Below are 23,496 nucleotides of genomic sequence, written 5' to 3'. Positions count from 1 at the left end.
ATTTTGTGCATTGTTGTAGTGCACTCATTGGCATTTAGTTTTATATTGTTTAATGCTTTGATTCCTGAAAAAGTTGTATAGAGCCAATTCAGAGCCAGCCCAAAGGATACTCAAATTACGCGATCGCTTAGGGCCCCCCCAAGAGAATTAAGAAAATACATAAAATTTTGAATAAGTAATAATATTGAATAATTCAAATGAAATAGCATTAGACACAAAAACAATTTCTGCATTATTTTCATACTTGACACAACACCTGTAATAAGTTAATTGATTCCTGCTGTTGGCTGCTGCCACTGTTTGGCAATTCAGATGTGCACCATTTGGGTGGTCGATAACTAATGCAAGAACATATTAGTTATCGACCACCCAAGTGATAGTGGGTACGTTACACACACAGTATAGCCTATGGAATAATGACACACATGGTGCTGAGGTGGTGGGGGTGGCAGATGAAATTCTGCTTAGGGCCCCATAAAGACTTGGGCCGGCCCTGAGCCAATTAGTAATGAATGTGTGATTTCACAGTACATAGAGTACAACTTGCATGATGTCTGAACCAAGTGAAATAAATAAGTGGTAAACAGAATGAATAAGAGGAGATTAGAGCTGGTGTATGGCATAACAAGAGTGCCTTCATTGAGAGAGTGGTGACATGACGAGTAAAAAAAAAAAATGATCACGTGACTCGTGGTGCATTCTTGGGTTCAAAATAGCGTTCGCTGTTTATCTGCATGTAAATCCAGGTATTTTATTTGCTGAAAATAACGGGTTGCTGTGCATTTGGATGCACAAATACACACAAGGGCTTCAAGATGTACAGATTCCCTTCAGATCCGAACAGGAGAAAAATTTAGGAAAATAAAATCAGCTGTGTGGTTGGAAACGACTTTGAAGTTTTGAGAGATAAATTTATTGCTCATCCCATTGACACTAAAACTCACCTAACCCGTCATCGTATGAATGAGATATTTGCAGTCATTGGACAAAAAAAAGTCCCAAAGTTTTTGTAATGTTTTCCATGCAATAAACACTGTATATAACTGATTTTATACAGCAGATTTTTTGCTCACATTGGATAAAATGTCATATCTGATCACAATGTATTTCCATTAAACCCCCTCACATGTGGGACCGGAGTCATTTCTGTGATTAAAAGTCTGACCATTTTTTTTTTTTTTCACACCGTGTTCAGACTCGGACCCACAACCTGACGTGTACCTGTTAAATCAGACCGTCTGCCATATTATAACAGTATTTGCAGTTCGCACACTGATTACAAACGGATCAGAAAAGTCCACAACTTCACAGCACAAAGTTGATAGAAGAAATTGTACAGTTTACCTTTGATTTTGAGGTGATTGTAGAAAGAAAAGCTTGTTGCGGGTCAAATTAGTCCATAATAAAGCATAATCCAGAGACGGAGAACTTTAAAACTGTCACTCACATCGGAGTCATTAGAGTAACAGAGCTGCAAAAGCATAAAATCAGACTTTAAATTAAAGTCAAACTGTAAATATGTAAATTTGATAGCTTAACTATTTTTAGATTTTGATAGCACCTGTACCTGGATGTGTTTCTGTATGTGGTTAAATGATTTTTAAAAATGTTGAAAACAAAGGTTCATTCAGTAGTTCAGCGCAGTTGGAACCAAAATGGCGCCATGTTCCGAGTTGACGCCACTGTCAATTAGGGCACACTAGGCATAACCAGTGTAAGAGATGGAGATAAATACAGTTCAAGGGGTGAGCAATTAGTTTAAGTGTTAGATTTTGGCTAGCAGGCATATCCTAAATTGGTTTAATCATCAGGAAATGAAGCAAGCAGCTGATTGATGGATGAGTCTCAGGTCAGACTGATCAAAGTCCTTGTCGCTCAGCATTTTACTACAGTTTAACAGAGGTAGCACTCATGTTGACAGCCTGCATGATCCTTTTGTACAAGTACTCGCTTTGATCAATTGACTTTATTGGAAAGTTAATTAGTGCACTTCTGAAAAATTTAAGCATGTCCTTTGTTTCAAAACCCTAAGAGCCCAGGTTACAGCTGTTCCTCTTGCAGGAAGGCATATAACCTCAAAACATGCAAATCATTTGTACACCGGTGGCCAGTGAAGCCATCTGACTGGAGGAGGAAGTCCTTCTGGACTATATTATCTTTCAGGACCTCAGAGCCAGTCTCAAGTACTGACAAGCCTGAAGACCATGAGGAACCTCAGGAGAGGAAAACTGGGAACCATCCAAGCTGTCTACATTAAAGATGGGACTGACCTCAACTGAAGAGGTTATCAGGCACTGGAAGGAACACTGAGGAACTCCATCGGAGTGGAGCACCCTCTATAGTAGGGGCAGAGCTGGAAGCTGATGGGTAATCAACTTCCTTGGTGGAAGTCACTGAGGTAGTCAAACAACTCTGCAGTGGCAAGGCCCCGGGCGTTGATGTGATCTGTACAGAAATACTGAAGGCTTTGGGTGTTGAGGGACTGTTTTGGATAAGATGACTCAACATTATATGGCAGTCTGTGGCAAACTGGGGTGGTGGTCCCTATATTTAAAAAAAAAAAAAAAAGACCAGAGCATGTGCCAGTTACAGGGGCATCACATGACTGCCTCACTGGTAAAGTCTACTCCAGAGTGCTGGGAAGGAGGATTTGGGTGATAGTCAAACCTTAGATTGAAGAGGAACAGTGCAGGTTCTGTCCTAGCTGTGGAACAACTGACCAGCTCTTCACTCAAGGATCCTGGAGGAGGGCAGGGAGTGTGCCCATCCACTCTACATGTTTTATGGGCTTGGAGGTGGTGTATGATCGGGTATCCCAGAAGATACTGTGGGGAGTATGGAGTGAGGGGGTCCCTTCTCAGGTTCATCCAATCTTTGTACTCAAAGTGAGAGCTGCGGTTGGGTTCTCTGTGCTAAGTCAGACTTGTTTCCAGTGGCGGTTGGCCTCCAGGGCTGCGCCTTGTCACCAATCCTGTTGGTGATATTCATGGACAGGATAGTGAGGTGTAGTCGGGGGGAGGAGGGTTTCAAGTTCGGTGGGCTCAGGGTCTCTTTTTGCAGATGTGGTCCTGTTGGCTTCATCGGCTTGTGACCAACACTCACTGATTGGTTCACAGCTGAGTGTGAAGTGACAGAAGGATCAGCGCCTCTAAATCTGAGGCCATGTTCTCAGCAGGAAACTGACAGATGCCCTACTCTGTAGGGAATGAGGTCTTGTCCCAAGTGAAGGAGTTCAAGTACCTCAGGGTCTTTTTCGAGTGAGGGGACAATGGAGCGCGAGATTGGCTGGAGAATCAGCACAACAGGGAGTGTTTCATTCGCTCTGCCATACTGTTGTGACGAAAAGGAACCAGAGTCGAGAGGTGAAGCTCTTGATCTACTGGTTAATCTGCTTCCTACTCACCATGAGGGTTGGGTCACATGACTTAAAGAACTCATCTGTGGGTACAAGTGGCTGGTGTCTCCTGTAGAGACAGGGTGAGATCCTCATGAGGAGCTTTGAGTAGAGCTGCTGCTCCATGTTGAAAGGTGCCAGTCGAGGTGGTTTGCTATCTCGGCACCCTAAGGAGGTGTTTCAGGCATGTCCATCCGGAACAAGACCCCAGGGAAGACCCAGGACTAGGACAGATTTTGAGACCCTGGTATCCCCCAGTCAGAGGTGAATAATGTGGCCAGGAAAGGGCAGTTTGAGATCATCTGCTAGAGCTGTTACCCCTGTGACCTGATCCCAGTTAAGTGGTTGAAGGTGAGTACAACCCCTGGCAATAATTATGGAGTCACTGGCCTCGGAGGATGTTCAGTTTAATTTTGTAGAAGAAAAAAGCAGATCAGACATGACAAAACTAAAGTCATTTCAAATGGCAACTTTCTGGCTTTAACACTAAGAAATCAAGAAAAAAAAATTGTGGCAGTCAGTAATGGTTACTTTTTTTAGACCAAGCAGAGGGAAAAAATATGGACTCACTCAATTCTGAGGAATTATGGAATCACCCTGTAAGTTTATCCCCAAAACTAACACCTGCATCAAATCAGATCTGCTCGTTAGTCTGCATCTAAAAAGGAGTGATCACACCTTGGAGAGCTGTTGCACCAAGTGGACTGACATGAATCATGGCTCCAACACGAGAGATGTCAATTGAAACAAAGGAGAGGATTATCAAACTCAAGAGGGTAAATCATCACGCAATGTTGCAAAAGATGTTGGTTGTTCAGTCAGCTGTCTAAACTCTGGACCAAATACAAACATGGGAAGGTTGTTAAAGGCAAACATACTGGTAGACCAAGGAAGACAAAGCGTCAAGACAGAAAACTTAAAGCAATATGTCTCAAAAATCGAAAATGCACAACAAAACAAATGAACGAATGGGAGGAAACTGAGTCAACGTCTGACAGAACTAAGAAACCACCTAAAGGAAATGGGATTTACATACAGAAAAGCTAAATGAAAGCCATCATTAACACCTAAACAGAAAAAAAAACAAGGTTACAATGGGCTAAGGAAAAGCAATCATGGACTGGATAAAAGTCATATTCAGTGATGAATCTCAAATCTGCATTGGGCAAGGTGATGCTGGAACTTTTGTTTGGTGCTGTTCCAATGAGATTTATAAAGATGACTGCCTGAAGAGAACATGTAAATTTCCACAGTCGGTATGGGGCTGCACGTCAGGTAAAGGCACTGGGGATATGGCTGTCATTACATCAATAAATGCACAAGTTTACGTTGATATTTTGGACACTTATCCCATCAATTGAAAGGATGTTTGGGGATGATGAAATTATTTTTCAAGATGATAATGCATCTTGCCCTAGAGCAAAACTGAAAACATTCCTTGCAAAAAGACAGGGTCAATGTCATGGCCTGCAAATAGTCCGGATCTTAATCCAATTGAAAAATGGTCCATGACAAGGCTCCAACCTGCAAAGCTGATCTGGCAACAGCAATCAGAAAGTTGGAGCCAGATTGATGAAGAGTTCTGTTTGTCACTCATTAAGTCCATGCCTCAGAGACTGCAAGCTGTTATAAAAGCCAGAGGTGGTGCAACAAAATACTAGTGATGTGTTGGAGCGTTCTTTTGGTTTTCATGATTCCATAATTTTTTCCTCAGAATTGAGTGATTCCATATTTTTTTTCCCTCTGCTTGGTCTAAAAAAGTAACCGTTACTGACTGCCACAATGTTTCTTGATTTCTTTGTTTCTTAAAGCCAGAAAGTTGCCATTTGAAATGACTAGTTTTGTGTCATGTCTGATCTGCTTTTTTTCTACAAAATTAAGCAACTGAATGAACATCCTCCGAGGCTGGTGATTCCATAATTTTTGGCAGGGGTTGTAGACATATGGCTAGTTAGGTTTTCCTGCCTAATTTCCAATCATATATCCTACAAAGAAAATGCAGAACACTGACAGTTTAAGTGTCCAATTTCTCCAGATGTTCTAGCTGACAGATCCAGCCATCATAAACCTTTATCACCACAACTGCCACCTGAGACCAACTTGCTGTGGAAGTTGGTTTCTAGCATGATTTAATTTCAGTTACACCCTTTGGCCCAGGTTTGACACTCCATGCTGTTTGAGGAAGTCCTAGATGTACACAGGTGGAAGCACACTGCTTTGCTTCCATTTTAGAAGCAGTGGACCAACTACTCATGCTACTGTTCTTCCCTCATAATAGATTCCCTGTTTTGTGGCAGTAATATGCAGGAGACATTTTCATGTGTTTAACCAAGTCACTGTGGGATTTAGTTTATTCTGGTGTGGAGCAGAAATGTCACATTCACCACCTGTGTACTATTAAAATCTCAAGTTAGAACTATTCAACACCAGTGCAAGGAATTAGAGCTTCCATTCAATCATGTTCATGTCTGACAGTTGACTTGAGACCAAACCATCTATTAGTTTAACAGTAAACAGCTGGAATAAAGTCACAAGAGGAAAGTGGAAAAGCAACAAGTTTATTTAAAACTTCAAATGGGCTTTAGTCCACAGATGCTACCGCTTCCTGTGGAGAGTGGAAAAAAAATAATTTATATCAGATTTGCTGGAGATTCTCTAATTTGAACTCTACCTCTGCTGTGTCCACATCAGCTTTTGGGGTTGTTTCTACTCCAGCCTCAGCTTTGCTCTCCAGGTTGGTCATACAGGTTTCCCTTCCATGTGTGGCTGTCCTGCACAGAACAAATTAGCCGTTTAAGCAGTTATTTGGAAGGCAGCTGGTCCTTTGAAGCCTGTTATGCTGCTTTTACACATAGGCAGGACATGTTACGAATGTCATTCTTGGCACATTCCTGACATTCTTAAGGAAATTGAATAGGTTTCTTAATAATGCGTGTTGCTGTGTGACATTTGTGATTTTTATGGAGCATGTTTTTGGCTGTCAAAAAAACCTTCCACGAATGTCATGCACCACCCTCATGTTGGAGGTCACAACTGAGCGTGTTGATCTGTCTTGATCAGTGGTGATCCTTAATAGCGCGTGACTGTTCTGACGTGCGCACAATTAAACTCTGCTGCACTGCATTGAGTTTCACTGCTGCAGTATGCTGAAGAACAATGACAAGTCGGCTAAAAGTCTCGTTCCAATGCTCCTCAGCACGCTCCTGCAGGTGTTCCACCTGCTGCATGTGGCTGATGTTTGTGAAAATGAGCGAGATGAGCTGTGTGGCTCCACATGTCTGGCTCTGTCTCCTCTCTGCACCACTCCATGGCACAGAGCCCAACTAAGCATGTAATCAAAGTTCTTCTGCTGTGGATTTTGAGGAGCAAACTGAATTGTTCAGCAGCTGATTGATGAATGTGTGTGGAGACGATTCACATCATTCACAATGTGACAGAACATAACGATGCGCTGTTACGTGCAACATTATTCTTGACCATGCGTAATGGTTCCTGATAATTCACCAGTAACAGGTTGCAGCAGTTCCTGAGAACACCTGATGCCTCAAATATCACATTCTTGATCAGCGGCCAAAAACTTGTACTTCAAAGCATTTGTGACTTGTCGTTGTGTAAATGCAGCATTAAGATCAGAAAACCAGATCTCTGTGGGACACAGCCTTTGAAGATTCAGCCCCTGAAGAGCCTTTCCAACAAGTTTCACCTTAACTGACTAATAGCTTTGACACATTTTAATTCCAGTTGTTGCCATCAGGGGGCAGATTCTGAAGTGGTGTATGCAACAATACCACATGGACTGATAACCTGCTCCTGGGGTTCCTCCTCTTCACCACCACTGCCAGCACAGTGATGAGCACCACTGCTGCACAGAGACCAGCTGCGCCATAGATGATTGAAGCCTGCATGGACTTCATTAGGGGCTCCTGACAGGAATCGCCACTGTAACCCGACGTGCAGTCACATGCCACCTCCCCGTCAACCTCCACGCAGTGGCCGTTGCTGCTACAGCGCCGCTGGCTGCACTGCTGGGCATCCAGGTTTCTAAGATGACTGCTGGCATTCAGGGTGGTGGGTTCAGGTGTAGGAGGGGCCAGTGAGGGGGGAGGCGAAGAGAATCTATGTGGCTGGGTGGAAACCTGCATTTCAGATCCTGATACCTGTTTCACACTGACACCTGAGAAAAGATTTCTGCCTTCAGATCCTGCATTACTACTTCAGTGTAGCACTTTGCAACACAACTCACAGTTCTTGTCCGAGTGGTCCAGACAGTCGGTATGGATGTTACAGAACTTCTCAGGCTGACATGGCAGCTGATCCAGACACTGGCTGCTGCCAGCTGGGCAGTGCTGCCCCGCAGTGCAGTTAATGGCATTCTGGTCGTAACCACACTTGCATGTTCGACCTCCCGGGGTGGCGAGACACAAGTGCTGGCAGTTGCCGTTGTTCACGGCACACTTGTTTGTACCTGTTAAGACAAAAATAAATGCTTTGAAACATTTGAGAGCCTTTGAGCTGTACAGATTACTCACTCAGCTGACAGTTCAGGGGTCATGTCCTGTTATAGCTTGAATTACTGGATGCTGTGCAAATCATGATGTGGTACATCTGAAGCTCCATTCAAAAAAAAAAAAAAAAAAAAACACATGTCGAACTGGATACCATTTTCCAGTAGCATTGCTTGAGGCTGTTCTTGACCCCTAGGTGAGATTAAATGTGTCAGTAGGTCACCTGTGCATAATGATTGCATGCACCACATCTGGAGGACTCATTTGTCATGATTAAAATTTACAGTTTAACATTTGTAAGCTGACATTTTATCCTTTAATCAGCTTTCACTACTTTTCAAGCTCTGGTGCTTGTGTCAAGGTGTGCCTTGCCACCTCATGTGGTGAGCTACAAGTACACATGCATGTCTGCATTGTTGGTGAATGCACATGCAACAGCAGACTGCTGCAGCTTTTTGAACCAGACTGGAGGAGAGACACTGGTATGAAGAGTGAGACTGCAGGCTCTTTCCAGCAAATCACCTCAGCAGGTAGTTTTTGTGAGTAGCTCCTTCCCTGACCTGTGATGTCATTTTGGCCCTTCATATCTATAGTTTGGCTGTTTAACATTTTACTAAAAAGCAGTGGTTTAAATTTGTAGGATACATTTTATCATTATGACAGCAGTAAGGAACACTGGCAGATGCCACTCTGAGGTTTGTCACTTACCCGTCTGCCTGGATTTGCTGAACACTTTAAGGCTGACCACTTTTGTATTGACCTGAAACCACAGCTTGTTCTGTTGCTGCTCATCTCTGTACCAGAGTCTGGCTTTGTCTGAAAAGGGATTCAACAGAAAAAGAAAGTTAACCCAGCAGATTCGGCAGCTGAAGACATTCGTGCTACAGGGCCCTGAAAAAAACCAAGCAGAGGGGGGGCAGTGCTGAATGTGCAAGATTTGAGTTTTAGGTCACTAATAGCTTCTCCTAGGCAAATGCAGCAGAAGCCTGATTTTCAGGCTTTGACAAGTGCAGAGAGAAAACCGGCAAACATCTTTACCATGTCTGCAGGCCCAATAACACTGATAATTTACATCAAGATTCTCTTGTGTGACTTAAACTTTTTTTAGTAGAGACCATTGTACTCTGTTCTAGCCTGATTATACTGTTTTTATAACGATTCAGGACTTGCAGGTGTAGTGCGCACCAAGTAAAAACCTTTGCTGATGTCGACTGGGAGCTTTGGTGCTCAAATGATTCCTGTGACCTTCAGTGAAGGTGTCTAATGGATAGCGAACAAAAGCGCCACCTCCTGGTGGTAAGAAAGTTATGGTGCATAAATTACCTCCAACTGTCATCCAAAACAATGTGTCGTCACTCAGAGCCACAGCAGTGAGACCGTTGGATGTCTTCAGCTCTTTGAAGCCAGATCCATCCAGAAGAATGGAGCCGATCACCCCGGACCCTGACAGAAACCACATCGTAACCTTTTCAAGCAATTCTTTCCAATCCAGATTAAGTGCTGCACTAAGTTAGAGCCAGTGGTTACAAGCAAAGTCATCTTCCTAAGTTAGTGTAATTTTTTACCTGATGAGTCCAGAACTGATTAAATGAGTTTGCGTTAAAACCTTAAACTGTTCATTTTAGCTCTAAAGGCTTTTTTCTTGCTACTGTATCAGCCTGAGGCCATATGAATGTTCAGAAGAGAATTATGGGTAAATGCAGAGACATGTGTCCAACTGCCAATTATGTCAAACCTGAAGTTACAGCTGCAGCCAGGTGACTAACTGCAACAAAACAAGAACTTTGAAGGTTTAATACCTGCAAGCAGGAAGCTCAGATAACATTTGAGCCAGCAAGGTGAAGTCTTTGCATTTTTAGGCAACACTACTGAAGGTAGGCTGCCACAAGTTGAGATGCTGTTGAAGTAAAAGATGCTTCCTAACCACATTTGCCAGCTGTGACATTACCTGGCACCACTGCAATCTATACATGTTCAATGGCCTGGTTTTTGTGGCATCACAGATTGGAACACCAGACTTGGGTTGACCTGGTAGACCATTTGACTCCTGATCTGAGGGGAATCTCTACTAGTAGGAACACATTTCAGTCTGGTTTCCACATTTAATCAAACCATCATGACTTGAAGTATGAAGTTAGTCCAAGAATTCAAAGGCTGCTCTTACCAGTATCAGCCCAGTAGATTGTATCCCCATTGTTTGAGAAGACCAGAGACGTGGGCTGGACAGCATCCTTCCACACTACACTGCGTTCAGCGCCGTCCATGTGGGCACACTCTACAGCTGCTGAAGTATCTGCACCCTGCAGACCCAAGTTAGTGAAGCAAACTCTCCCACTGGGTGGGTGGAGTGCAACAGACTCCAGTCTATCAATGCTGTCTTTGATGATGACTGCGGTGTACTTTGCTGTGATGGATGTGACCTCCAGGCGGGGCTGCTTGCTGCTGCTCCAGTAGAAGTTGAGCGTTATCCAGTCTAGAGCCATGGCAGTGATAGAGTCACCCAGGACTTTTAAAAGCTGACTATGGGGGACAAGAAGTTTGTCCTTCAGCTTGAAGGAGCTCAGTGATGATGTAGCATCATCTGTCAACAAGAGGGTGTGGTCACGTAGGCTGTAGTCCATAATGGCTGCCTCGTTGATGTTGGGCACCTGCAGAGCCAGGTGTTCTGGCCAGTCGTTCAGCTCCACTGCTGTGTGCCGGGACTGCAGGTAGATCTGCATGCGTCACCAGAAACCACAAGGATTCCATTTTGACATGTCAAGAAAACTTTTACATATGTTATCCTGCTATAGTAGACACTTCATGGAAAAAAGCTCCAACTTTGAAAAGGATCACTTTCTGGAGTAAGTTGCATTTGTCAAAAATAAAGTGGGAACACTACAGATGAGTTTTTCCTGAATGTGGAACTCGGTGAACAAAAGAGGAACTCTAGTCTGCACACCACAGCCTGTGCTGTTACTTAACTTCTAAAAATGATGAAGACCACATTTAATATTTTAATATAGTCTGAGACTGACAGATTGCTGGTCCACAGCACCTGTAAACGTATCACAAATGCAATGTTCTATACCAGAGTTGCAGACCCTTAGGACTTTGACAATTCCTAATACCCCGGTCACACTAGAGCATGAATTCTGTACAAATTGACATTTGCGCAATTTGTGCTGCACGCTAAACACCTTGTACAGCAGTCAGCACATTTGCGTGTTGCTTGTGCGAATGGATATTTGAATTCCTTGGACACATCCCGATCATGCCCCCGATGAGCTGAATTGCCCCTGTCTCCTGTTCAGGTTGTGCAGAGGAAATATTGTATAGTAGTGTTCAGAATAATAATGGTGCTATGTGACTAAAGATTAATCCAGGTTTTGAGTATATTTCTCATTGTTACATGGGAAACAAGGTACCAGTTGATTCTCACAAATCCAAGCGTTCATGATATGCACACTTAAGGCTATGAAACAGCTATGAGTAAAAAAGTAGAAAAGGGGGTGTTCACAATAATAGTGTGGCATTCAGTCAGTGAGTTTGTCAATTTTGGGGAACAGGTGTGAATCAGGTGTCCCCTATTTAAGGATGAAGCCAGCACCTGTTGAACATGCTCTTCTCTTTGAAAGCCTGAGGAAAATGGGACGTTCAAGACATTGTTCAGAAGAACAGTGTAGTTTGATTAAAAAGTTGACTGGAGAAGGGAAAACATGCAGGTGCAAAAAATTATAGGCTGTTCATCTACAATGATGATAATCAATGCTTTAAAATGCTCCCCCCCCCAAAAAAAAAGCATGGAAGAAAACAGAAGACAACCATCAAAATGGATAGAAGAATAACCAGAATGGCAAAGGCTCACCCACTGATCAGCTCCAGGATGATCAAAGACAGTCTGGAGTTACCTGTAAGTGCTGTGACAGTTAGAAGACGCCTCTGTGAAGCTAATTTATTTGCAAGAATCCCCTGCAAAGTCCCTCTGTTAAATAAAAGACATGCAGAAGAGGTTACAATTTGCCAAAGAACACAACTGGCCTAAAGAGAAATGGAGAAATATTTTGTGGACTGATGAGTTAAAAAAAAAAAAAAAAGTTCTTTTGGGTTCTTTTTGTGAGACGACCCCCAAACTCTGAATTCAAGCCACAGTTCAGTGAAGTGGTGGTACAAGCATCATGATATGGGCATGTTTCTTCTACTATGGTGTTGGGCCTATATATATATATATATATCTCTCACCAGGTATCATGGATCAGTTTGGATGTGTCAAAATACTTGAAGAGGTCATGTTGCCTCATGCTGAAGAGGACATGCCCTTGAAATGGGTGTTTCAACAAGACAGTGACCCCAAAAACACTAGTAAACGAGCAAAATCTTGGTTCCAAACCAACAAAATTAATACCTCACAGATGTGAAGAAATCATGAAAACTAGTTATACAACTAAATACTAGTTTAGTGATTCACAGGATTGATTAAAAAAAGCAGTTGGAACATAATAGTTTTGAGTTTGTGGCATCAACAGCAGATGCTACTATTATTGTGAACACCCCCTTTTCTACTTTTTTACTAATAGCCCAATTTCATAGCCTTAAGAGTGTGCATATGAATGCTTGGTCTTGTTGGATTTGTGAGAATCTACTGGTACCTTGTTTCCCATGTAACAAGAAATATTCTCAAAACCTGGATTAATCTTTAGTCACATAGCACTACTATTATTCTGAACACTACTGTACGTATGTGCACATTGTGCAGTCACACCAAATGCACTGTCCCAGCGAGTGTCTGACATGCACGGCGGCCGTCTGCATGGGGTCTAACAGCCATGTTATGGCTGATGAGGTGGACTGATAATGGATCTGTAATTCCATGCACATAACTGGTACTCATGTTCATGTCAGATGCACAGCAGACAGCATAGAGGGAAACACTTTTCCTACAATCTGTCATTGCTTTTCTCCTACAAACTGCTTCCCTTGTGGTTTTGGCTGCGCATCATTTATTTTTAGCATGCACAAGCACCATGAGTACCAGTTATGTGCATGTCTGGTTATGGGCATAAGTGGTGCACCACCTTTGACTTGATGTAGGTCAGGGTGCCGCATGTGATGTTACAGCTAAGATGATCATACTTCACATATGTCTGCATTTGATCTGCACTCTGGGTAGTCTACCTGGATTCAGGTGCTGCTGCACTCCGAATTGTGCAAATCATTTGCTCTGAGTTCATGCCACATTCTGGGTATTCCAGACTGCTGTATGAATGCAGCTCGAATTCTGTTTTTCCAAGTCATATGATTTGTACAGCATTCATGCTCCAGTGTGACAGGGCCCTAAGGTTTGTCTTTCTAAAGGTTGTAGATGTGTTTTACTGACTGCACATTTTAGAGAAGACACCTGGGTGACTGTGAAAGGAGACAGAATCAGCAGGAATGCAGAGTTGACCAGGCTGGAGCAGGTCAGGCCATCTTCAGCCAGCAGGAGACCAGAGGGACATTTACAGACAGCTTTGGGTCCTGGAGCCAGCACACACAGGTGTGAACAGTCCTTCTCTTGACAGGGATTGTTGGTGCCCATTTGTAGTAATGGATGCATTATCTGAAACACATTCAGTTTGTACCGATGTCACTTCCCAACTACTTTCACCAAGATATTTTATTTCATGTGACCATCTTAAGTTACTGCTAGGTCTTGGAGTATTTTTGTATAAGTGTAAAGGTTTGGCCAAAAATAATGTTTAGTACAAGTACTCTGCAATCTTTACACCTGATTTCACAACTTAAATCTTTGTGGCTTCCACTTTGACCATTATGTCAGTGCAGCTATGTGTTCCAACTAGTTATCTGCATTAGTGTTTTACTTTAATAGAATGCAGGACTCTAAATTGTCCAGTCAGTGACAGCTGTATGCAGCTGGAAACTAAGTCTGAAAACTTAAAGGGGATAGAGAATCGAAATCTTTCATGTTTTTGGTGTTAGTTCAGAGTCTCCCCGCTGTGGGGAAAACACACGAAGTGCCAGCAAGTTTCAGAACCTGTTTCAAGTATTTCTCCTTTTTTGAATTGCCCCTAGAAAACAGGCCAATCTGTTTGAGAGAAAACTTACATCACTTTTTCACCAATAGCGCTCCCCCCCCCCTTCGAAATTATTCATATGGTTGTGCCCACCCATTCGTAACACTCGGAGAAGCAATGGCGAGCTACAGGTGTGCTTTCCCAGGCTGTTTTAGCGGACTACGATCTTCCCACGGAAAGCAATGTACGCGATCACTGGCTTTTATTCATTTTTAACTGCATCCCCAGTACATACAACCGCCAACTATTTCTTTGCTCTGCGCATTTCACGGAGGACTGTTTCACAAACCTTGCATGATTTCGAGCTGGCTTCAGTCGGCATTTAATACTCAGTAGAGGGTCAGTTCCGACTGACAAAATCAACCCCACCACTCAGTACAGCCTGTAAGTATCACATTTTCTTTTAAGATTGTGTTGCACCATATTCCTGTTGTAAGAATTGCACGTTAGCTCTGGTTTGTTCCTCTAAAGGCAATGAGCTAACCCCTTAGCAGCTAGGAATGTGTATCGAGAACCGGTTCCTTTTGGGTATCGTTAAGAAATGACTCAATCCACCGACATCAATAAGCTTTGTGCTTAACGATTACGTTATCGGTCCTTCAGAGTGGCCGTTGTTTTGGGGGGTGTTTGTCAGGAAAATGATCATTTCTGTATTTATTAGACCCTGCAGTGGGTCCGTAAACAACTTTTCTGCAGCGCGGCTTTGCTTTGAACCAATCGAAGCAGTGCTTCGCAGATTGAAGCAATGCTTCGATTATTCTCTTGCTTAATTTTCTCCTGCTAAAACCCCAAAGCGCATACGTCTGAGTATTATTTACCGTTTCTATGTTAAACCGACCTGTTATGTTCTTCTGAAACAGTTGATGTATTTTATAACTTAAAAACGGGAGCGATGCTAAAACATTAGCATGTCTATGGCATTTTCAATGTTAAAAGTTAGCATTGCAGCTGTTCTGTTCGGGTGCATTTGTTTTCAAATTGTAATATTTCTTAAGTTTATTTTTGTTTATATATTAATCTAATGATTATATACAATTTTAGAGAAGGGCAAAAAACCTGAATAGAAACAGAAGATATAAAAGCAATGAAAATAAATGCTTCCTTTTCATTGACAGCAAGGGCAGCCAATCAAACAACGGCAACCAATCAGTGCTACCTACTTGCATTTCATAATGAGGTTGCTAAATAAGCTCCGAAACGACGCCATTAAAGGCAAACGAGGCATTCTAAACCCAGCATAGTAACATAGCCGTTTCAGAGAGTCTTTTAGGAAGGTTCTGAGCCATTACAGACCCAACCAATTTTTTTGGGCTACATATCACATCACAGAACAAGGATTAATGCCCCATTCAACCTCTGTCACCTTTAAGCTGTTCTTACCCTCACACCAAAAGGTTGTCTTGGTCTCTTCAGGAGGACCAGACGGTTCTTGCCGGTGATTTTGTGAGCAGCCTGCACCAGCCGTTTCTCTGTGTCAGACCAGTAGATCAAGTCATTGAACACCACCAGGGAGAATGGGTTGGCTATGGCCTTCATCTTGAGGATCTGAACATGATGTTTAGAGAGGTCACTCACAGCTAGTCCTGACTGAATGCAAGGTACTGGAGTTACTCTGGAGAAGGTTTCATTCTCGTTCCATTTTATATTTAGTGGCCGTTACTGTCATTTAAAGTGGCCAGTGGATGATCTGATTCTTTGCAGGGTTCCTGCCATTACTTGTAAAATGTTAGATACAAAGTGATAGAGTTGTCAAATTCCAGGATTTTGTTAATTGCAGCATTCAGTTTGTTCTTAATCAAAATGGAACATTTTTACATTTAAGCCAGTGTTACAACATCTACCCGAATGTCTTCCCCATCCAGTGTGGCAGAGCCGATTGCCTGCAGTCTCTCATCTGTCCAGTACACACGGTCATCCAGGATGTCTACAGCCACGCCCCCTGGCCAGCCCAGACTGGAGTTCACTATAGCAGTCCTCTCTGAGCCGTCCATCCCGGCCCGTTCAATCTTTACTTCATTACCAATTTCTGTCCAGAACATTAACCTGATAAGGGAATTAGGAGTTTCATTTCAGTGTTAGAGCCAAACATTTAAGTCATTTGAGTTAGAATTTCTTGGTAGCCAGGGTTTCATACTTTAATGTGTGATTGAGCCTGTGGGTATAGAGTCATTCAACAGATTCAAAATTCTGTTTAAATGGGATGAACCCAGAATTTATTTTTGGTCAAAATTCAGGTCGTCTATTCCCCTACACATCTCAGGTCTTTTGGACCATCCTGAATTATGTGGCTGACAAGCCCAGAAATGCTCTTAGAGGGTATAATTGTGATTCCCCCTGCTGTAGATTAGTTGTGATATGGCTCTGGTGATTCCAAGTTTCCCTGATGTCAACTGTTTTGGCCAAAGTCATGTCTGCCTGTTGCCTACTCTTTGCAAGTCCTTTAAACTTTCTATGACAATGAAGATGGCCCCAAAATAACTCATTTTGGCAGGTAAAGTAAACCGGATTTTACATTCTGGTTGGGTTAAGTGTCAGATTGCTGTAACCTTTATGCCCACAGGTTCTCTTGCAGTTGTTTGAGTGAATATAGTTTAATTTCTATTAAACTGACCCTTTCTGTGGCAACAGTGCCAATGAACGGGGCTGGTCCAAGTCTTCATCCAGGATTATGCTGTGACCCTGAGATTTAACTGAACGTGTGGCCAGTCGGGCAGCAACAATCTGGCTGTTGACCCCATCAATCCAGTAGAGGTTCCTCCCAAGCCAGTCCACAGCAACAGAATCAGCTCTGACATCTACATTTAAATATAAATATTAGTCTTGGTTGCAAGGTAACAGGACTGGTCAAGAGATTAGCTTAGCTCCAATGACCTGTCAATAGAGTTCCTGTTTTCTTCTGGTTTATGGAGGACCACCTGATTGTCTTTGTTTCCAGGTTGGCCCAGATGACCTTCTGTTCTTTCCAGTCATAGTCCAGAGAGAGGATTGCTTTATTGGTGGAGGAAGACAACACTTCTAAGCTGCCACTGCGCAGGCCCAACATGAAGAGGTCAGTCTGGAGGGAGGTCAACAGGAAGGGTTCACCTAAAGGTGATAAAATGTACTTATTCTTACAGTCCTTCTATAGTTTAAGAGTTAAATGTTCGATGCCCATTTTAGTAAATCAAAACATTCCAGACCTCCTGTAGTGACACATTATGCTACAATCAGTTTGTGCAAAACCTATAGAGTCAAGTTTCTACACCGTTGATCCAAAGGCATCTTAGCTACATTTCCATTTTAACATTCGTCTTTGTTTTAGGATTCAGGAATGTGTTCAAGACTTAAGCCGTGGTGCAGCAGACTACATTTGTTCCCCAGCAAGGTGGGTCTGATTAAACTCAATGCCCATTATACATATGGAGACAAGTGGGAGCCTGACAAAGATCCATACTAGACCTGCCATGAACTCAAGCAAACTGGAGAAGCTGAATGCCAGGGCCCACCCAAAACCAGTGGACAATCTGATGTCAAACTATTAAAGTTACAAAAACACTTTAGTTTACCTCATGGACCACTTTCAGTACCTTCATGGCCCAGCAGGGGCTGCAGCCCACACTTTGGAACCACTGCCCAATCATTTAGATACCCTGAAATCCACTACTGGATATTTTAGTGTAGAGATTGGAGAGGGGGACATAACCCCAAGGTGTGGAAAAGTACAGTTTAGGGATAAATTAGAGTGAGTCAGTCTGTACAGTAAAGTGGGCGGCCCTTAGAACATCATCATGTTGAAATACAGTCTTAGCCAATACACTCATTTAGGAAGTAGAGACTGAAATTGCTCAGATTACAGGCACAATATAAAGTGACAGCTGCACTGCCAGTGGGCAGGAGATAAATGTGGACAGACGCACCAGTGATCTTGCAGCGGTACCCGTCTGCCTCCATGATGTAACCCGGGTGGCACTGACACTGGTAGGAGCCATGAGTGTTCACGCACAGCTGACTGCACACCGAGCTCCGAGATTCACACTCGTCAATGTCGGCACAGCCCAGCCCGTCGTCCATCAGCATGAAGCCTGGTGAGCAGCCACAATGCTGCACAAACACAAGAGTTCAGGTGTGTTAGTAATCCTAGATGGACTATTTTACAGCTTTAGCCCACCTTCAACATTAGTCCTTAGGAAAACTCTTGAAAGGACCAAACATAGGTTGGGCATTAAATGGATTTCATAGTGTAGAAGTCTCAAGTTTGCTTTTAGTTTTCCCACCCTGTAGTGTCCTTATTTGATGATGTAGTAGGATGACAGGTCAACATTCACCGCCGTGATAAAACAGGATAATTAACCTCGAGGCTCAAATGTGCCAGAAGCCAGTGGTGTTTTCTTGTGTAGAAGAGCTTTCCAGACACTTCTTGAATGAATGTTTGTGATCTGGACTCCTCACCGTTCCCTGTGGTGTGCTGTAGCAGCTCTGAGCACAGCGGCTGATCTCCTCCTGCGTGCACGTCAGCTGGCAGTTCCCACCTTCATCAGAACCATCTGCACACTCAGCATTGCCGTTACACAACAGGACTGGATCCAAACACTCCTGACTGCCACACTGGAACTGGTGAGGGAGGCATGTTTGTGCTCCACCTGGAACAGTAGATTTTTTTTTAAACACATCTTTAAAAGTTTGCTTTAGCTCACATTGGCCCCTTAGTTTCCCCAAGAGGTTTAGTCAGTAAAGTGAACATAGAACCACTCCCGTTGTTCCAGATCTCACTCTAGTCAGTGATGAAGTTACTCTGCTACAGTGTGGCTGTAAAATATTCTTGTTCAATATTGAAAACTGTAGTTTACTGCCCCCTAGTGGATTTATAGCCTTTGTGCCATTGAACAACCCTTACTGATAGTCCAGAACAGGATTCCCAATCCTAACCTGCACATTTTTAATCTTTACCCCGTTTACCTGAAGCTGCCTTTGAATTGATCGTACAATAAGCCTCATTTCTGATCATCTCTCCTCTATTCTGCCTTGTTTGAGTTAGCATCAGTGCACCTCATTCACCCTTAAGTCCAAGTGGAAAATTAATACTTTAACATTTATTACAGTCGGCCCAAGCCCAATATTAAACTCACATTTGGTCTCGTCGCTACCGTCATTGCAGTCCTTCATGCCATCACACCTCCAGGCTGTAGGGATGCACATGGTCTTTGACTGGCACTGCCACTGGAACTCTCCACAATCCACCAAAACTGCAGGACAGTCCTGCAATAATGAGATTTGTCCTGTTACAACGTTATTGTCTCCACGGTACTATGCGTTACGTCAGTACGGTTTGGATGATGCTTTAAACAGCCTGGTCTGCAAGAATGTCAAAGTACCCATGAGCCAGTTTCACATCTTTGTGAAAAAGGAATGTTACAACCAGTACAAAAACTGAGATTAGTCAGTCATAGTCAGCTTGCCTCTACTGGTGGTTGGCTCACTGCGGTATTGTATCACTTCCTGTTCCGGAGCACAGCGGTGTTTTTCTGTATCTGTTAGCTGTTTAATCTGCGCAGTTAGATTGATCTAGTTATCTAGATTACGATTTGTTTCCCAGTGTAATCTTTACGTGCCTTAACTAAAGCACTCCTGCTGAATCACCTCTAAATTATTTACACATTATTCACTTTGCGTGTTTTTAGGAATCCGCTAGCTTAGCGTAGCTACTAGCTCTTAGCCGATTTAGCATGGCGGCTTCTCCTGTCTCTCCCGCCCTTTTCTGCTCTGGGTGTGAAATGTTTAGTTATTCCTCGGCCTCCTTTAGCAGTAATGGTACTTGTAATAAGTGTAGCTTATTCGTAGCTTTGGAGGCCAGGCTGGGCGAATTGGAGACTCGGCTCCGCACCGTGGAAAATTCTACAGCTAGCCAGGCCCCTGTAGTCGGTGCGGACCAAGGTAGCTTAGCCGCCGTTAGTTACCCTCTGGCAGATCCCGAGCAGCCGGGAAAGCAGGCTGACTGGGTGACTGTGAGGAGGAAGCGTAGCCCTAAACAGAAGCCCCGTGTACACCGCCAACCCGTTCACATCTCTAACCGTTTTTCCCCACTCGACGACACACCCGCCGAGGATCAAACTCTGGTTATTGGCGACTCTGTTTTGAGAAATGTGAAGTTAGCGACACCAGCAACCATAGTCAATTGTCTTCCGGGGGCCAGAGCAGGCGACACTGAAGGAAATTTGAAACTGCTGGCTAAGGCCAAGCGTAAATTTGGTAAGATTGTAATTCACATCGGCAGTAATGACACTCGGTTACGCCAATCGGAGGTCACTAAAATTAACATTAAATCGGTGTGTAACTTTGCAAAAACAATGTCGGACTCTGTAGTTTTCTCTGGGCACCTCCCCAATCGGACCGGGAGTGACATGTTTAGCCGCCTGTTCTCCTTGAATTGCTGGCTGTCTGAGTGGTGTCCAAAAAATGAGGTGGGCTTCATAGATAATTGGCAAAGCTTCTGGGGAAAACCTGGTCTTGTTAGGAGAGACGGCATCCATCCCACTTTGGATGGAGCAGCTCTCATTTCTAGAAATCTGGCCAATTTTCTTTTCTATTTAAGCATAAAAATTCAAAAAGAAAAAATATAGCACCTTCAACTGCACCACAGACTAAAACAGTTAAATGTGGTCTATTAAACATTAGGTCTCTCTCTAAGTCCCTGTTGGTAAATGATATAATTGATCAACATATTGATTTATTCTGCCTAACAGAAACCTGGTTACAGCAGGATGAATATGTTAGTTTAAATGAGTCAACACCCCCGAGTCACACTAACTGTCAGAATGCTCGTAGCACGGGCCGGGGCGGAGGATTAGCATCAATCTTCCATTCCAGCTTATTAATTAATCAAAAACCCAGACAGAGCTTTAATTCATTTGAAAGCTTGTCTCTTAGTCTTGTCCATCCAAATTGGAAGTCCCAAAAACCAGTTATTTGTTATTATCTATCGTCCACCTGGTCGTTACTGTGAGTTTCTCTGTGAATTTTCAGACCTTTTGTCTGACTTAGTGCTTAGCTCAGATAAGATAATTATAGTGGGCGATTTTAACATCCACAGATGCTGAGAATGACAGCCTCAACACTGCATTTAATCTATTATTAGACTCTATTGGCTTTGCTCAAAAAGTAAATGAGTCCACCCACCACTTTAATCATATCTTAGATCTTGTTCTGACTTATGGTATGGAAATAGAAGACTTAACAGTATTCCCTGAAAACTCCCTTCTGTCTGATCATTTCTTAACATTTACATTTACTCTGATGGACTACCCAGCAGTGGGGAATAAGTTTCATTACACTAGAAGTCTTTCAGAAAGCGCTGTAACTAGGTTTAAGGATATGATTCCTTCTTTATGTTCTCTAATGCCATATACCAACACAGTGCAGAGTAGCTACCTAAACTCTGTAAGGGAGATAGAGTATCGTCAATAGTTTTACATCCTCATTGAAGACAACTTTGGATGCTGTAGCTCCTCTGAAAAAGAGAGCTTTAAATCAGAAGTGTCTGACTCCGTGGTATAACTCACAAACTTGTAGCTTAAAGCAGATAACCCGTAAGTTGGAGAGGAAATGGCGTCTCACTAATTTAGAAGATCTTCACTTAGCCTGGAAAAAGAGTCTGTTGCTCTATAAAAAAGCCCTCCGTAAAGCTAGGACATCTTTCTACTCATCACTAATTGAAGAAAATAAGAACAACCCCAGGTTTCTTTTCAGCACTGTAGCCAGGCTGACAGAGTCAGAGCTCTATTGAGCTGAATATTCCATTACCTTTAACCAGTAATGACTTCATGACTTTCTTTGCTAAAATTTTAACTATTAGAGAAAAAATTACTCATAACCATCCCAAAGACGTATCGTTATCTTTGGCTGCTTTCAGTGATGCCGGTATTTGGTTAGACTCTTTCTCTCCGATTGTTCTGTTTGAGTTATTTTCATTAGTTACTTCATCCAAACCATCAACATGTCTATTAGACCCCATTCCTACCAGGCTGCTCAAGGAAGCCCTACCATTATTTAATGCTTCGATCTTAAATATGATCAATCTATCTTTGTTAGTTGGCTATGTACCACAGGCTTTTAAGGTGGCAGTAATTATACCATTACTTAAAAAGCCATCACTTGACCCAGCTATCTTAGCTAATTATAGGCCAATCTCCAACCTTCCTTTTCTCTCAAAAATTCTTGAAAGGGTAGTTGTAAAACAGCTAACTGATCATCTGCAGAGGAATGGTCTATTTGAAGAGTTCAGTCAGGTTTTAGAATTCATCATAGTACAGAAACAGCATTAGTGAAGGTTACAAATGATCTTATGGCCTCAGACAGTGGACTCATCTCTGTGCTTGTTCTGTTAGACCTCAGTGCTGCTTTTGATACTGTTGACCATAAAATTTTATTATAGAGATTAGAGCATGCCATAGGTATTAAAGGCACTGCGCTGCGGTGGTTTGAATCATATTTGTCTAATAGATTACAATTTGTTCATGTAAATGGGGAATCTTCTTCACAGACTAAAGTTAATTATGGAGTTCCACAAGGTTCTGTGCTAGGACACATTTTATTCACTTTATACATGCTTCCCTTAGGCAGTATTATTAGACGGTATTGCTTAAATTTTCATTGTTATGCAGATGATACCCAGCTTTATCTATCCATGAAGCCAGAGGACACACACCAATTAGCTAAACTGCAGGATTGTCTTACAGACAAAGACATGGATGACCTCTAATTTCCTGCTTTTAAACTCAGATAAATCTGAAGTTATTGTACTTGGCCCCACAAATCTTAGAAACATGGTGTCTAACCAGATCCTTACTCTGGATGGCATTACCCTGACCTCTAGTAATACTGTGAGAAATCTTGGAGTCATTTTTGATCAGGATATGTCATTCAAAGCGCATATTAAACAAATATGTAGGACTGCTTTTTTGCATTTACACAATATCTCTAAAATCAGAAAGGTCTTGTCTCAGAGTGATGCTGAAAAACTAATTCATGCATTTATTTCCTCTAGGCTGGACTATTGTAATTCATTATTATCAGGTTGTCCTAAAAGTTACCTAAAAGCCTTCAGTTAATTCAAAATGCTGCAGCTAGAGTACTGACGGGGACTAGAAGGAGAGAGCATATCTCACCCATATTGGCCTCTCTTCATTGGCTTCCTGTTAATGCTAGAATAGAATTTAAAATTCTTCTTCTTACTTATAAGGTTTTGAATAATCAGGTCCCATCTTATCTTAGGGACCTCGTAGTACCATATCACCCCAATAGAGCGCTTCGCTCTCAGACTGCAGGCTTACTTGTAGTTCCTAGGGTTTGTAAGAGTAGAATGAGAGGCAGAGCCTTCAGCTTTCAGGCTCCTCTCCTGTGGAACCAGCTCCCAATTCAGATCAGGGAGACAGACACCCTCTCTACTTTTAAGATTAGGCTTAAAACTTTCCTTTTTGCTAAAGCTTATAGTTAGGGCTGGATCAGGTGACCCTAAACCATCCCTTAGTTATGCTGCTATAGACGTAGACTGCTGGGGGGTTCCCATGAT

The 23,496-nt window shown here is 42.7% G+C and overlaps 1 protein-coding gene and 1 long non-coding RNA gene across 2 annotated transcripts in view; both read right to left on the bottom strand.

Annotated features, from left to right (window-relative positions):
- Positions 1 to 5,938: 5,938 nt before the first annotated feature.
- LOC117511223 lies at positions 5,939 to 6,137 on the bottom strand. Its single transcript, XR_004560913.1, has 2 exons — positions 6,066 to 6,137; positions 5,939 to 5,999 (listed from the first exon to the last, which is right to left on the bottom strand). It is a non-coding gene; the product is annotated as an uncharacterized LOC117511223 (long non-coding RNA).
- Positions 6,138 to 7,125: 988 nt separating this feature from the next.
- The window catches only part of lrp13 (low-density lipoprotein receptor related-protein 13), a 44,874-nt gene continuing 28,503 nt past the window's right edge, over positions 7,126 to 23,496 (bottom strand). Inside the window, exons 9-21 of the mRNA XM_034169611.1 lie at positions 19,058 to 19,187; positions 18,381 to 18,571; positions 17,849 to 18,032; positions 16,824 to 17,036; positions 16,564 to 16,747; positions 15,794 to 15,995; positions 15,333 to 15,497; positions 13,277 to 13,477; positions 10,064 to 10,613; positions 9,223 to 9,342; positions 8,608 to 8,715; positions 7,638 to 7,859; positions 7,126 to 7,568 (exon numbers count right to left, since the gene is read on the bottom strand). Of these exons, the coding sequence (XP_034025502.1) occupies positions 7,126 to 7,568; positions 7,638 to 7,859; positions 8,608 to 8,715; positions 9,223 to 9,342; positions 10,064 to 10,613; positions 13,277 to 13,477; positions 15,333 to 15,497; positions 15,794 to 15,995; positions 16,564 to 16,747; positions 16,824 to 17,036; positions 17,849 to 18,032; positions 18,381 to 18,571; positions 19,058 to 19,187 (2,913 nt within the window). The remainder of the gene's footprint in view (positions 7,569 to 7,637; positions 7,860 to 8,607; positions 8,716 to 9,222; positions 9,343 to 10,063; positions 10,614 to 13,276; positions 13,478 to 15,332; positions 15,498 to 15,793; positions 15,996 to 16,563; positions 16,748 to 16,823; positions 17,037 to 17,848; positions 18,033 to 18,380; positions 18,572 to 19,057; positions 19,188 to 23,496) is intronic.

The sequence above is a fragment of the Thalassophryne amazonica genome, chromosome 5 (assembly GCF_902500255.1).
Source record: "Thalassophryne amazonica chromosome 5, fThaAma1.1, whole genome shotgun sequence".
NCBI classification, from domain to species: Eukaryota; Metazoa; Chordata; class Actinopteri; order Batrachoidiformes; family Batrachoididae; genus Thalassophryne; species Thalassophryne amazonica.
This window is presented reverse-complemented; position numbering and strand designations above follow the sequence as displayed.